The sequence below is a fragment of the Tenrec ecaudatus genome, chromosome 11 (assembly GCF_050624435.1).
Source record: "Tenrec ecaudatus isolate mTenEca1 chromosome 11, mTenEca1.hap1, whole genome shotgun sequence".
NCBI lineage: Eukaryota > Metazoa > Chordata > Mammalia > Afrosoricida > Tenrecidae > Tenrec > Tenrec ecaudatus.
The window spans coordinates 51,898,696-51,914,586 of NC_134540.1; the positions used below are offsets into that span (position 1 = coordinate 51,898,696).

General features: G+C 52.3%; 1 protein-coding gene across 1 annotated transcript in view; it reads left to right on the forward strand.

Annotated features, from left to right (window-relative positions):
• The window catches only part of HK2 (hexokinase 2), a 76,428-nt gene that overhangs the window by 51,733 nt on the left and 8,804 nt on the right, over positions 1-15,891 (forward strand). Inside the window, exons 6-14 of the mRNA XM_075563054.1 lie at positions 501-600; positions 811-994; positions 3,551-3,706; positions 5,373-5,609; positions 6,584-6,888; positions 8,023-8,171; positions 8,415-8,534; positions 14,621-14,716; positions 15,153-15,252. Of these exons, the coding sequence (XP_075419169.1) occupies positions 501-600; positions 811-994; positions 3,551-3,706; positions 5,373-5,609; positions 6,584-6,888; positions 8,023-8,171; positions 8,415-8,534; positions 14,621-14,716; positions 15,153-15,252 (1,447 nt within the window). The remainder of the gene's footprint in view (positions 1-500; positions 601-810; positions 995-3,550; positions 3,707-5,372; positions 5,610-6,583; positions 6,889-8,022; positions 8,172-8,414; positions 8,535-14,620; positions 14,717-15,152; positions 15,253-15,891) is intronic.

Sequence of the window (15,891 nt, forward strand, 5' to 3'; positions counted from 1 at the left end):
TGAAAAGGGCTTGCATATCACTGGCAAGCACATGGGGGTGAGGTTGACATCGGTAGGAAATGGGCCAGAGGGAAGGCAAGATAAAGTAGTCATTGGGAGGGAGCGACGAGAAGACAAAGAGAGAGGTTCTTCCAGTGCGGTGGTGGCAAAAGCCAGCCCGCAGGGGCCTGTCATCAGGCCCGACCGCCACAGTGAAGACAAGCAGAGTGAGCTGCGTTGCTGTCCGTCTGGCTCTGGCTCTGGAGCCAGGGGTGAGGCGTTGGGCTGCTAACCCCAAGGTTGATGGTTCAAACTCAGCAGCCACTCCTCAGGAGACAGAAGAGGCTTCTCCTGTAAAGATTTACAGTCGCAGACATCCCATGGGGGTCACACAGAGCGGAGACGTTAGCAGTGGGTTTGGTCTGGGTAGCACCATGTGGCGTGCTGCCCTTTCTCCGCATCTTCCCATCTGTTACTTTCTGTGATGACTGAAGGTCAGAGCCCTCCGTGTGTCTCCACAGGACTTTGATATCGACATTGTGGCTGTGGTGAATGACACAGTTGGGACCATGATGACCTGTGGTTATGACGACCAGAACTGCGAAATTGGTCTCATCGTGGGTAAGAGAACCCTCTGGCCAATGGACCGGGGTGTTGGCTGTAAGGGAGGCGGGGTTCAGGTCACATTTTGGGATTCCCCAGAATGCAGTAGTGAGAAGACCCAGCCAACTAGGCAGTCTCAGAGAGCGGGACCCTGGGGCACGAGGAAGGCGTAGAGTGTGTGCAGAGGGCCATGTGGACAGACACCGAGCAGCCCCTTACTTCGGCCAGGCACGGGGAGCAACGCCTGCTACATGGAGGAGATGCGCCACATTGACATGGTAGAGGGCGACGAGGGCCGGATGTGCATCAACATGGAGTGGGGGGCCTTCGGGGACGACGGCACGCTCAACGACATTCGTACTGAGTTTGACCGGGAGATCGACATGGGCTCTCTGAACCCCGGGAAGCAGCTGTGAGTAGGGTCCCCGTGATCTGGAGGGGGGGCTCGGCATAGGGGAGGAAGAGGAACCAGGGATGGAGCTAGGGCTAAGCGGTGGTTTCCATGCTTTCCTTTAGCCTCACATCTCTAAAGGTTTGCCAAAGACACGACACCTGCTGGTTATAGGGGTGCTGAGTTCATTTGGCACACTTGAATGAAATTTCCAAGACCGATCTAAAAAGCCAGCACAAGCAGGTCTCTCAGACCAGCACTGATAATTTGGCTGTGACTCGCACAGCTGCCTCCTGGAAAGATTGTAGTCCAAACGTGCGCTCTTGCTCTTTCTTTCTGCCTCCTACTTATGAATTGTCCCAAGAAACAATTAACATAAAAGAAGTCACGTTGAGCTGGGCCCATAGCTCCCACCCTGTCACTGGCCAGAGGTCAAGGGTTGGCTAGTTGACTCGGCATTTACTGGCTGAGACTTTGACTCAGACCAAGCTCCCCATGTGATAGCCAGGACCCCAAGGGGTCAAAAAACCTCTGGTCTCAGCCACTGGTCAACCCTGGACCAAGTGGGAAAGTTGCCAAGGATCCTCCTTGACTTCTTTCCTTGGACACTCTGGCCCAGATAGTGTTCTGGGATATAGCCGTTATATCCCTGGGGGTGGACTGGTGTGTGTAGGGGGTGGGTGGGGGTGGTGACATTTTGCTTCCCTTGAATGCTGCACACTGCAGTCTGACCAGACTTGAGTTTTAGTTACCTTTGGCTCTTACGAAACAGGATTGCACTCTCACAAGCAGATGCCACGGGAAGATCTCAAAACAGGGGTGGCTGCAGGCTCTGGAGGCGATTGCAACATGTTTTGAGCAACGCAACCTCTTGAGCCTTCTGGTGGCTGGGATTATTTTAGGAAAGCTTTTAGCACCGAGCCCTGCTTTGAGAGGCCTCCAACCCTCGAAGCCAGGCCAGCACTTTCTTTACCGGAGAGTCTGCTCGTTGTGACCTCCGTGTAACTTTCATCTGAACCTCCTGGTTGTGTCTGCCGTGGGTGGCGAGAGCTTGACGGGCCAAGAAGTCACTCTGCACTTGCTCCACCTAATGAACTACATCCAAGTAGCCAGATGGATGCCCTTTGAGGGATCACAAGGAAAAATCTCCACCTCAGCCTTGTCAACACACTCGTTGACTTGTCCTTTGACAAAGCAGAGGTTGGGAGGACCGCAACTCATGGTCACCCATAGCAGCCTTGCAGTTACAATAGACAACTGTTGGTGCTCGGGGTATGTTTTCGCCTTAATGTTTTCTAAACATTGTCTGAAAGAAAGAGTTAAAAAAGAAAAGTTTTGCACCACTGCCCTCCCTTCAGAGCCCAGCCTGTAGGACCAGCAGTCTAGTTAGCCCGGAAGGGAGAAGATCAGAAAGCAGACAGGCAAGTTCCTCCCCATGTCCCTCAGGGCACTGCGCCCTGGCCAGCAATGCAGAAGTTGAAAGTAATTTGTCAGGTCTCTATTTAGCTCCAAGTCTGCTGTCCCCAGCTTTGGAGTCTTGAGCCAGTCATTTCTGAGCGACCTCCGTTGCCTCTCTTGTTGGTGGTCCGACCTAATGTCCGGTGCACCCCCTCACCTTCTCTGGGCCTCCTGCTTGCTGCAGCCCACTGCCCGCTTTAGTACATGCTGGTAGGCCTGGGGGCTCCTCTCTCTAGGACCCAGAGCTGTCCCCACATGCCAAGAAGTAGGCCAAATAAAAGGGCAAGGGCTTGGTTTTCCCTGTCTGTCTCACATTTGTGGCCAGAGGGTCTCCTTCAACAAAGAGAACAGTGTCCCCTAGTGTTGGAGAAATACAGTACCTGACACCCCTCTCAGCTTGGCCTCCGCCCCCAGCCTTTCTCTAACAGTCCCCTAGGAACTTCCACGCCGACTCCCTCCCAAGTTCCCGAGACTGTCTGACATTTTGTGCTCCTGTTCAGCTGTCCCAACCTGCCTTGCTAACCTTACCCCTCACCCCCTGCCCTGGTTGTTTTCGGACCTTGACCTTCCATGCAGGGCCGGCAGCGAGAAGGAGCCCTGTGGGTTGAGGGTCACTGGACCTCTGCCTTCATTGCGTCAGACTGACTCCTTGGTCTCTTGAAATTACCGCTCTGCCTCTCACTTGGTGCCTGTGGAGTCCGTCTCCTGGTGATCCCTGTGGCAGAGCGCCACCCCCCCACCGGCTTCCTGGCTGCAGATCCCCAGGGCTTTCTCCCACGCACTCTGTAGGTTCTCCTCCCTGCGGGGCAGGTTCAAGAATCAAGCCACTACTTACTTTAATGAAAAAGTCAAGCTGTCCCAGCACCTTCGGCATGCCATGGATGTTTAGTTTAACTGCCGAGATGTTCTTCCCCGTGGCCCAAGGTCCCAGCAGCCTGCTGAGAGCAGCTCACGTTCGCCAGCTTCTCTAGCCCCAGTGGCTGTCCCTTCCCACATACCCCAGGCCTTCTCGGTGCTGCACCACACTCTAACATGCGTTGGCGTTTCCCGTGGGGAAAGCTTGCTCCCGTGGCTGTGAGCTCTTTGACAGTGGGGTCTGTGTCCTGTGTCTCCCTACAGATTTGAGAAGATGATCAGTGGGCTGTACATGGGGGAGCTGGTGAGGCTGATCCTGGTGAAGATGACCAAGGAGGAGCTGCTCTTTGGGGGAAAGCTCAGCTCAGAGCTCCTCTCCACAGGCTGCTTCGAGACCAAGGATGTTTCAGATATTGAAGGGTGAGCTTCACTCCTTTGGCCTCTTGGGAGGGTAGATGGGCGGTCGGGGCTAAGGAAAAGAGGTCATGTGTGCTTGACCCTTTAAAGGTGAACCACAAGAAGGCCTCACCTAACATGAACCATGGTGGGCTTGCTGGCTTACTTACTTAGCTGCTGCCCAGTTGGTTCCTGTCTAATGGTGATCCCATGCACAGTGGGACTGGACCCGGGTAATACACCAGGGTTTTATGGCCTGTAGATCAGCAGGTTTTTCTTCCTCGTCTGTCTTGACACTGCTGCAGCTTGTTGGGCATCCTAGCCACAGGGAAGCGTCTAATGACAGAGAGTGGTGCCCGTGCTTGGGGTGCACTGACATCGCACTGAGCACTCAAGTTGGGTCTCTGCATGAGCAATGTCCATTTGTCCACTGAACTACCAGTTCTGTTGCATGTTCTTCCATGTCTGTTGCCATTTTGTGACTGCCTGACTCTGGCTTTGTTTTAATAATTGGGGCACCTTGGTGACTCATTTGCATCCTCCCCCCGTCTCCTGAAGCTCTGGCATCTTCCATATTGGTCATTCTCAAAAAGGATTCTGTCCAGACTTCTGCTTCATAACGGGAAAATAGGTCCTTGGGGAGCTTAGCATTGTGTCTATTTCTAGATTCCCTTGAGTAGCGCTGAGGTGTGTATTTTACCCCAGTGGCAAGGGTAGGAATGAGGACGGACCGGTTTGTATTTGGGGGATTCAGTTAACAGTATCCAAAGGCTGGAGTCTGAATTCCTGTACTGGAGACTTCCGTTTGTAGGCTCAGAATGCCTTGTAACTGCTGGGACCAGGTGGGAGTAAGAAGGGATTTTGGTGCTAATGGCGTAGTCAAGATGTTCAAATGACTTGGCTCTCCATGGAAACTCTTGAAGAACGGGGCCTATTTGATTGCCAAACCCTGCGGGGCAAGAGTCCTCCTATGACTGAAATAAACCATTCCCCTAAAAGGGGGTCATCATTGCAGACACATGGCATAGCGGTGCGTGCTCCAGCATGAAGTGGAGCTTCACCTGGTGAAGTTGGAGTAGGTCCCAATCCCCCACGTGAGTCTGTCTTCCCTGCTAAAGCAGAGGCCAATACTAGGTCATTTTTGTGGCAAGGAAGCTGGAAAGTGGGCTTCATGACTTGGCTCACAGGTGCTCGGGGATGGAGGTGGCAGAGGCATCTCCTCCAGCCATACCCTCAAACAAGCCAACAGCGCACACACAACTGGGTGTGTAAGGGACGAGGCACAGGTTCTTGCCTTCACACAGTAGGTGAATAAGGGATGTGTTGTTCTCATAGGGAAGATGGTCATAAGAGGGCACTTGGACGGGGCAGTGGAGCAGCATTTTTGTGTGGACACAAGTATGCATGTATGTGTACGTGTGTGTAGATATGTGTGCATGCTTGTATATAGGTATCTATGCTGTGTGCATGTGTGCGTGTGTAAGGGTATGTGCTGTCTTTGGGAAAGTAGCCTTCAGTTTATTCCCCCCTCCCCCTTGTTCTACTGTCTACCCCCACCCCCATACACACGCATGCATACCGAACATGTGTCTGCTCTCCGTGGAGGTGGGTGTGCCGGGGCTGAGGGGTGTCCGTGGCCTGGCACAGTGGTACCACACAGTGCCCATGTGCTCTTGTTTTGCTCCCCCAGGGAGAAGGATGGTGTCCGGAAGGCCCACGAGATCCTTGTGCGGCTCGGGCTGGAGCCGACCCACGAGGACTGTGTGGCCACTCACCGGATCTGCCAGGTTGTGTCCACGCGCTCCGCCAACCTGTGCGCGGCCACCCTGGCAGCCGTGCTGCGGCGCCTCAAGGAGAACAAGGGAGAAGAAGAGAGGCTTCGCTCCACTATTGGGGTCGACGGCTCAGTCTACAAGAAACACCCCCAGTGAGTCAGTGTTCCGGGGACTGGGCAGGGCTGGCTCGCCGGCACCTGGGATCTCTGCTGGGCTCTGGAGAGCTGGGAATGGGCCAGCTCTGCTGCAGGGTTGAAGGGCAGAGATGCACCATAGAATAGAAGGGTAACTCAGGTAGGCCAGCAGGAAGGGGGGCCTGGTTTCTGACGGCCACTGAGCTTGGACTTGACGGGGCTCCTCAGATCACTGAGGGTTTTCTTGCAGGTCCTATGCTTCCTATCTCTTTCAGGACTTTTGGGGGTCTCTTCAGGTGCCCTGTCCTCCTCCAGGGCTATCCATCCCAGTGTAATGGGTTGTCAGTGTCCTCAGGTGACCTTGGCATTGAATCTATCCTGCCTTGCCTCTGAGTTTTGATCCTGGGGTCATGTATTCAGATTTCACTTGGCACCTGTAAGGAATCTTTCACTTCCTGTGAATACCAGGTCACTGCACGGTCACACACTTCATTATCTGGCACCAAAGGCCTCGGCCTGAGGTCCCCCAGCCTCCCAGCCAGTGCTTCAACATCACAGCCGCTCCCCTGTGCGTTTCTGAGACTGTAACTCTTTATGGGAATAGAAAGTTCCATCTTTCTCCTGAGGGGACCTTGCCAGTAGCAGCCCCATGCACAACCCCAGTGCCACCAGGGCTCCCTGAGAATCTTATGGGCCTGTTCAATCAGGAAGGGAGGCCTTATGTGACTTCATGCAGGGGATAGTGGCTTCTTAGACGAGCTCTTTCCTTTCAGCATGCAGGGAGAGGAACCTAGTAGAGTGAACACAGCACAGTCAGTGACCACCCCCCAACTCCCCTCTATATCCCCCCCATTCCTGGGGATGTCGAGGCCAGCATCTACTCCTCCAGGTGCTCCTGGGGCATAGGCTGAGATAATAGGCTCCTGCTCAACCACACACACCAGGCCACTCGCTAACTGTGGACTCTTGGCTTCCTGTCTTGGTGACTACAGTTTTGCCAATCGTCTTCACAAGGCAGTGAGACGCCTGGTGCCCGACTGCGATGTCCGCTTTCTCCGCTCGGAGGATGGCAGTGGCAAGGGGGCGGCCATGGTGACTGCGGTAGCCTACCGGTTGGCCGATCAACACCGAGCCCGACAGAAGACCCTGGAGTCTCTGAAGCTGAGCCACGAGCAGCTGCTGGAGATCAAGAGGAGGATGAAAGTGGAAATGGAGCAAGGCCTGCGAAAGGAGACTCACGCCAGTGCCCCCGTGAAGATGCTGCCCACCTATGTGTGTGCCACCCCTGATGGCACAGGTATGCGGCAGGTTTGCTGTCGGGCCCACCATGGTGGACCTGACTGAGCTTTGACTTCAGCACTGGACCCCAACAGGCTTCTTGGTCTAAGTGACAAGGGACTCGCCGTGCTTCATAAGCTTGACTAAGATATTTTCCCTCTAAAATGTAACAGTCAGAACTTATTGATTACACACCCTGTGGTAAGAACTTCCGTAAGCATGTTACATACCATATTCCATTTAATATGTTTTCACTATGAATGTGGAGTTACTTGGCAGAAAAACGAGACTCAGAGAACATCAGAAACCTGCCCAAGGTCACAAAACTAGCAGAGGATCTGAGATTAAAAACCAGGAAGTTCTCCAGCCAGTTCTTCGAATCACCACCATGGCCTTGCTCAAGGGCCAGTAAACTCTGGCCCCTGATCCAAATTCAGCCTATAGCCTGTTTTTGTAAATAAAGTTTTATTGACCCTTAGCCCTGCCCACATATTGTCTGTGGCTGCTCTCTGCAATCATGACAATACTGAATAGTTGTCACGGACACCACTGAATCCACAAAGCCCGAACTGTGTAACCCTTTTACAGAAAATGGTTGCCGATGCCTTGGCTGGATATTCTAACCTAAGAAGCCCTGGTCTTCTTCCAATTCTGAGACACACATCACTGAAGGGGTTTCAGGACCGGATGGAGTCCTGCCCCGTTCCAGCTGTGTGGCCCTGGGTGATGGAAATACCTCCTTCTCGGCCTAAGGGCTCAAAGCAGACGCCTCCCAGAGACCTTCTTGCTGACTGATGCTCAGACAGCTTTGCAGTTACCCAGCAAAGACGAGTTTCCTCGTTTCAAAGGCTTTCCCGTCAGGGTGGCTCAGAGAGTTGAGCTCTGCGCTCAGCATGAATGGAGCTTTGGGAGGGTGTTCCTGGTATTCTCGGAGCATTTCCTGTGTGAGGCGGAGCTCCTTTTTGGGGTCCCATCTGAACTCATTTGAGAATCTCTAAGGTGATCGGGGCTGCAGGAGGTGGCTAGTTTTCTTTCCTCTGAGGTGGGGGTCACAGCCCATCACCCTCAGGATGATCAAGGGGCTTCAGTGAAGGTGCTCCAGATCCTGGTGAAGCCCCAACTCACTTCTTTCTTCTTGGGTTGATTTTTCCAGAGAAAGGTGACTTCCTGGCTTTGGACCTGGGGGGTACAAATTTCCGCGTCCTGTTGGTCCGTGTGCGGAACGGGAAGCGACGCGGGGTGGAGATGCACAACAAGATCTACTCCATCCCACAGGACATCATGCACGGCACGGGGGACGAGGTGAGGCAGGGGGCCATGGGGGGTCCTTGTAGGTAGCCAACTGGGAGGACAGTTCTTCCTCTGCTCGCCTGGGTCCTGCGGAAGGCTCACTGGGCTGTGGGTCCAGATATGGCCTCCACGCAGGTGTGTGTCCCAGTCTTGACTTTCTCTTGGGTGGAGGCCTTGAGGCTCATGACCTGGCCTTGCTGCAGGGCAATCCACCGGGGATTCCCCTCCCTCATTGCCCGCCTTCCCTCCCGGCAGCTCTTCGACCACATTGTCCAGTGTATCGCTGACTTCCTGGAGTACATGGGCATGAAGGGCGTGTCCCTGCCTCTGGGCTTCACGTTTTCCTTCCCCTGCCAGCAGAACAGACTGGATGAGGTAAGCGTGCCGGCCTGCCTTCCCCAGGGCTCTGCAGGGTTGAGCTGTGCAGGCTCTGGACCAGCCCCAGAGGAGCAGGGAGGGGTGTGTGCGGAGCAGGGGGCGCAGTTGCATTGAGAGCAAAGGGAGAGGGCATGCCTGAGCCGGGGGCGGGAGGGTGGCCCATCGATGGGAGGAGGAGGAGGATGTCCAGGCTGGTTGAAGTGGACTCGATGAGTTTGGCCAGGAAGTAGATGATGCTACTAATCGAAACAGTGGTGACTAGCGTCATATCAGCCTTTCAAGGTGGCCAGGCATGGTTCGGGGCTTCCTGTGGGCCTTCTCGCATTTTGTCCTCCTGGCCACCAGATAAGGTTGGGCGGGCCCCTTTTACAGACGCTTCCTGGGTTGTCTGGCACTTTGCTCCAGATAACAGCTGGGGCTTTGAGTTCAGGTTTTCCAACACCGAGAGCCGATGCTCTCAGTTATGTTACCTTGCTCCTGAGCCTGGGATGGGTCTCGGTGCCTGGCTTCCATCTCCTGTTGGTGTTTGGCTCCTTCACCTCTTCTCTAGTGTGCGTTCTTTCCCGTTGCACTTTCTGTGGGTGGAAGAAGGGGGTGACTGGGAGTCCCAGACCAGCTCTAGTTGTTCGGAAGCTGAGCGGAGTGAGAGCTAACAGAGTAATGGCAGGACTTGACACTGGGTACGCAGCTGGCGCGTTCGATACCAGCGTCGTCTTCTGTGTGCACTTGCCCCTCTGCATCTCTCTCCCTTGGCTAGGATCCCTGTGCTTGCTCACTGTGTGCAGTGCCCTGGAGACACGGTGGCCAGGGCACAAAAGGCACACCTTCTGCTTCAAGATGCTAGCCAACTGGGTCAGTGAGACAGCCTCAGTAAGAACTGCTGTTGGCACCAATGGGATGCCAACACCCTGAGAAGACCCAGAACCCAACCCAACCCACTGCCTGACAGTTGCTTCTGGCTCGTTGTGGACCCATAGGACAGAGTGGAGCTGCCCCAGAGCATTTCCAAGGCTATAAATCTTTATGGAAGCCATCTGCCCCATTTCCTCCTGGAGAGCAGTTGGTGGTTTCAAACTGCTGACCTTTTGGTTATCACCGAGCGCTTTGACCACTGGAGACATGCAGTGTGAGGTTTATCTGAGGACACGCTGTGGAGTAAGTTGGCAGAATGAGTTGATGGGGGAGAGGGGGAGGCAGGCTGGACCTGTGTGGGATGTGGGGAGGGAAGTGTAGGTGCAAGCAGGTGGCATGAGCTTGGCCAGAACGGGAGTATCATCCCAGTGGCCAGTGTTTGCTGCAGGGCTCACCCCACCCTACTGGAGTTTCCAGCGCCTCCTCCTCTTCCTCACTCTTTCAGGGAGGTGAGTGCATCAGGTACACGAGCAGAATTAATGCTTTGGAAAGTTCTTCCATGAAAATCCCACGTGGAAGCCACCACTTCCCAGAGCTCATTGGCCTGTGTTGGGGCACACTTTGGGAAGAGCCCATCAGGACTGGCTCCCTGAGGATGGTGGCCCCGCCCCATCCCCTGCCGCCCACACTAAGGCATCTTGAACACACACAGAGGGCTCCTTCTCAGGCTCTGACTCACCCACAAGGGCCAGCTGTCTCTTGGTTTCTTCTCTCCTGTGGACTCACTTTGCCCAGGGCCTTCATGTCCCCTGGGGTCTTATGGGGAAATGCCCAGCCACTGGGCTGCCCTCTGCTTGTGTGCACGTAGGAGAGTGTGACCATGGAGGGCTGCAGGGGAGAAAGGGATGGATTCTGGTGGACTTAAGGATCAAAGGCCTCTGTGCTTGTCCTGCGACTGCTCCTTCCTGCTGCCTGCCTCTCACTCTCCTGACCGCCCATGCTCAGCCAGGCTCCCTGCCTCATGCTTGATCTCGAAGCCACACACCTTCCAAGGGCCTGTATAAGCTGAGGGTCCCACTGGCCGTGTTGGGACCTGCAGGCTTCATTAGCCTTTTTGCTTTTAAGGGTCTGGGAAGTTTTCCATTGTTTCAATGTATTCCCCGCCCCAGTGTCGACAAAAACCTTTGAAAAAAAGGCTTTCAGAACCTTCCCAGTTGCATCAGCTTGGCAAAGGGAATGATCAAACATGAATAAATAATTCATGCAACATTTAATGAAATGTTTCTCATACCAAAGAAATCAGGAACAGTAATCATTCAGTACATAATGAGCCATGTATGGCCGTGTATCAATTACTAGTTTGAGGGGAAGAGATGTCAATAACATGGGGACATTCTGGAGGTGTGATTAAAAACAACTGAAAAGAAGAGCATCAACCAAACCCTCACTAGGAGTTGATTCTGACGCAGAGCCACCCAGTAGCACTGGGTGGAATTGTCCCTGTGGGCTTTTGAGACTAACTCTTTGTAGGAATAGAATGCCTCATTTTTCCCTCCTGGAGTGGCTGGTGGTTTTGAACTGCTGACCTTTCAGTTGGTAGCCCCAGACCAGACCAATACATCAGCAGGGTTCCTCTGAACAAAGAACATAATCTTTATTATTTTAGAACAGCTCTTTTCAACCTGTGGGTCGTGACCTCTTTGGGGGTAGAATGACCCTTTCACAGGGGGCGCCTAAGACCATCTGAAAACATATTTCTGATGGCCTTAGGAACTGACGCACTGCTCCTCTATCCATCTCCAGGCGGGTCCACCCACATGCAGATACGCCCACAGACACGTACCCGGTGTGAAGACTATTACCCATGCTCCACCATGCTTCAAGACAAAATTTTATTTATTTGTCATTCGAAATAAATATTTCACGCTATATAATTACATAATGTTTTTGTGATATAATCACTATGCTTTAATTATGTTCAATTTGTGACAGTGAAAATACATCCTGCATATCAGACATTTATGCTACAATTCATAACAGTGGCAACATTACGGTTATGAAGTAGCCACGAAAATAATTATGGTTGGGGGCTCCACAACGCGAGGAACTGTACAAAAGAGTCGCGGCATTAGGAAGGTTGAGAACCACTGTTCTAGAAGAACGTCAGGACCACAGAGTAGCGCCCTGGAGGCACGGCGATCCCAGCGCTGCTTCAGCGCGTTATCCTGCCAGGCCCCAGAGCCCTGGCTTTTGCCAATGCCCTCGTGCAACACGGATTTCTTCCTTCATACCTTCAGTTCTTGATCGGCTCTTGCTTCTGGAGACGTGTGACCTTAAGTCCGTGATGCTGTGCATTCCTTCCATCTTCCCTTGGTGCTTCCTACATCGTTCAGTACTTTGCCCTCAGTATCTTTCCGTATTGCAGCTCAATTTGGGTTGTTTGAGTTGTTTCTTCGGTTCTTTCAGCTTGAGCAATGCTGAGTGTGTTCTTTCTTTGGGGATTTCTAGCGCAAGTGCTTTGCACATTTTCAGTATAATACTCTCTCTCCTTTGAAGTGTTCAGTTCGGTTACTTTACGTCATCTTTTCTCCCATTAGCTGCAGCTACTCTGCTCTGAAGAGCAGACTTGAGAATCCCTTCTGACACTCACATTCTTTCTCTGTGTACCGCCCGGGCACTCCCATTTCCAAAGATTAATTCCCAGGCATAGAAATTAGGGTCCCGGCACCTATTTGTGAAGGGGTGTACAATTCAATTCATAACAACTTGTTAACTACTAGTGTCTGAATTGTACGATTCCATGCTGTTGTCCTTGAGTTTGTTCTCTGTTTGCGATGTTCCTGTGAGGACCGCGTTTGAAGTGGAGGATTGTAAAAATCAGGAGCGGGTCAAGCTGGAGAAAGGGTGGTTCTGTACCTGTGGCTGGTGAGGTCATCCTGCTGATGGGAAGGCCAGCGGGGGCTCAGCAGGCTGCCCAGCCGGGAGCCACAGAGCTGTGTTTATTAGCTGGTGGCCTTGGGCAAACTTCCTCAGCTCTTGGGGCCTCTCCTTCCCAAGAATCACCTGAACAGGTGTGCTCTCACAATCAGTAAGCTTTCAGGTGTCAAGTAGAAGATTCTGACAGAGGTGTGAAGCTAATGCGTAGGGAAAACAAGGTGACAGAAGCCCTCGCGTGTCTGGAGGCAGCTGTGTGAACTAGGACTTTGTGCAACTTGTACTTTGCTTTTCCAAATCTCCTGGATTCAGTGTGGCACATACGTCTAGGCGGGTTTCTGTATATTTCCATACTCCTGGATGAAAGGCAGCACAAGGGCCAAGAGAAACCACACAGGTGGCCACACAAACTAGCCAGTGTGTTTGTAAGTGCTGACTTCACAGGAAAGGGCCCTGGTAGCCCCGGACCTCTGTATTCTGACGAGCTAAGGCAGCAGACAGGGCACCAGGGAACAAAACCCCCGTGTTAGTCAGGGTGGACTAGAGAAACAAATCCAGGGAGACGCCTGTGTGTAAGAGAGAGTTTTATATCAGAGATATTGTATATTGAGAAACATCCAGCCCAGTCCAGATCAAGTCTACGAGTCCAGTATTAGCCCATATGTCCATACTAATCCATAAATTTCTCTTTAGACTCACACAGCCATGTAATAATGCTGAATGCAGGAAGATCACAGGCCAGTGAGTGAAAAGGCTTGTGGATCTAGTGGTGGTGGAAGCATCTCAGTGCTGGCTGGGTCTCCATGTGGCTCCTCCAACTCCAGGGCTCTGGCTCCATCAGTGTGTCTCCATGGGGCTTGTCAACAGGAATGTCTTGCAGGGAGTCAAGCAGAGATTCTGCTTGTATTTGGCCTCCAGTGAGCTATTTTCACTAAACACCAGCCCCAAACACCTCTGCCATGTTCACGGCCACTGTGTGTCTGCTCCCGGAGGGCCCTGTGAGACCGCTGGACCACATTAAAGATGAGGGCCCGCGGAGGACTCTGAGCCACTTAGAGAGAGGGGTGGGGGAGGAGCACAGCTGTCATTCTCTCCAAGCAGGGGGCCTGCACAGCAGATACTGGGATCTGGAATGAGACGCCCACTGCCCCTTCTGGTGGAAATACGGGAGGGGCATGGGCCAAAGCTTCTTTGCATGGTGAAGGAAGCAAACAAATGGAACGAAAATGTCAGGTGCCTTTAAAAGCAATGGGGCAGAATGAAGTCAGGCAAGGAGGATAGACAGCGTGGGTGAGGCTTTGAAGGGCCCTGGTAAGCAGTGCAGTCAGGGAAGGCCTCTGGGAGGCGGTGGCCGTTGAGTGGAGATGTGAATGCATGAGCTGGTGAGCCACACAGCCTGGGACTTGTCGTGGAGTTGTCACGTCTGGTTGAACGCTCTTTCCTTCCTCCAAACTACGGGCCTTGGGTTGGTTACTCCAGACCCTGTTACTGAAGGGGGATGGTAGTGAGGAGTGCTTCATAAGGCTGCTGTGAGGGTGAAGTGGTGTGGATGACAATTCGGTCTCTGGCGGTGCACAGAAGGTGCTCAAGAGACCAAACTAACAGCACCTTCCAAACAGGTTAGAATCATTGAGCGGTGTATAGTCTGGGTAGACTTGAGAAACAAATTCAGAGACACTTATATGTGTATAGGAAAGAGGTTTATATACAAGAGCAATTGAATATTGAGAAAACATCTCAGCCCAGTCCAGAGCAAGTCCATAAGTCCAATATTGGCCCATATGCCTGATACCAATCTTTAAAGCCCTCTTAGACTCACACATGCCATGATGCCGAATGCAGGAAGATCACAGACCAGTGGGTGAGAAGTCTTGTGGATCCAGTGGCATTGCAAGCATCTCAGCGCTGGCAGGGTCTCCATGTGGCTCCTCCAGCTCTCAGGGCTCTCGCTGCATAAGAGTAGCTTCATGTGGCTTCTTATCAGAAATGTCTCACAGGGAGCGAGCGTGTGTCCCACCTCCAATGAGCTATTTCTGTCCATGGCACTTCCAAATGAAGTCATCAAACTGCGATCTGATTGACAGGCTAAATTCTACCCCGTCACTCCTAACCCTCAAATTGACAACAGATTATGTAATTACCACAGGCGGGTAAGATCATTGGTTACTTCAGGGACTCTCTCTGACCAATAGAGATGGTACCATAGAAGCCCAAATGGGATTCTGAGAACAGCTTAGGAACCCATGCCTGGTACCCTATCCCTAATTATGTGGTTTGTTTGTTTGTTTTTCCTTCAGAGCATCCTCCTCAAATGGACTAAAGGCTTCAAGGCATCCGGCTGCGAAGGCGAGGATGTGGTCAACCTGCTGAAAGAAGCAATTCACCGTCGAGAGGTGGGAGAAACGTGGCCTGAGGCTGTGTGCCCCCACTGTCTTGTTATTTGAGCATTCAGATAGTCACTGACTAATTATTGGGTGTCCACTGTGTGTCATGCCACCAAGGGCTCAGTAATGACCACAGCAAATCCATGGCCCATGTGACATGTATGTGCTGGAAACACATATGTTTACCATCATGTGTCAGGCACTATTAGGAACTATGAAGAAAAATGAGGTTTGGTGAGAAGGCTAGATAGTGAGATTGGGCTTCTAGTTTTAGTCCTGCAGTGAGGGAAGGCCTCTGTGCAGAGGAGATACTGCTGAACAGAGACTTGAATGAGCTGAGAAAGCAAACCATGCTGCATACAGTCTATCGATTTTCCTGGAAAGTATCTTGGATGAAGACATTGTGGCTCATTTGTGCTTGGGGGTTCTGCTTCTGCCCTCTCAGGAGTTTGACCTGGATGTGGTGGCTGTGGTGAATGACACGGTTGGAACGATGATGACCTGTGGTTATGAGGACCCTCACTGTGAAGTCGGCCTCATTGTTGGTAAGGACTACCCCTCCTGCATGGTCCTGCTTGGACTTGGCCAAACTCATGGTCAAGGGCACCGTTCTCTAGACTGCCACCCCTGCCCAAGCTTCAGACACCAGGCTCCAGGTAGGGTCTCCCCCAGGTCATGTTCACTTCTGACCAGTTAGCTACAAATTTGGAGGTTCTTGTGGACTCTCTCAGGCTTAATAATTTTGTAGAAACACTCACAAACCCAGCGGTTATAAACTATATGCTTATAGTTTTATTATAGCAAAATGAGACAATGCAGAACCAGCCCCAAAGGAAGACATGCATAGAACAGAATGTGGGGCTGGAAGGTTTCAAACGTGAAGTTTCTGTGTCCTCAGAGGCATGTCATCTTCCTGATGGTGTGATGGCGTGTAGCAGTATTGCACGGGGTATTACCAACCCAGGAAGCTCAGCCCCTAGTTTCCACCGAAGCTTCATTAAGCAGGCATGATTAATTAGTTGATTGATTTCCACCTGATTGAGCTCAATCTTTTCAATACTCCATTTCCCCTAGCTCAATAGCACACAGCCCACAGCCCACAGCCCCAGTCCAAGGCTTTAGCACTTACCTAAAGTCCTGTAAGTGATAAACATGCCTTACTACACAGGACACACAGCCATGGG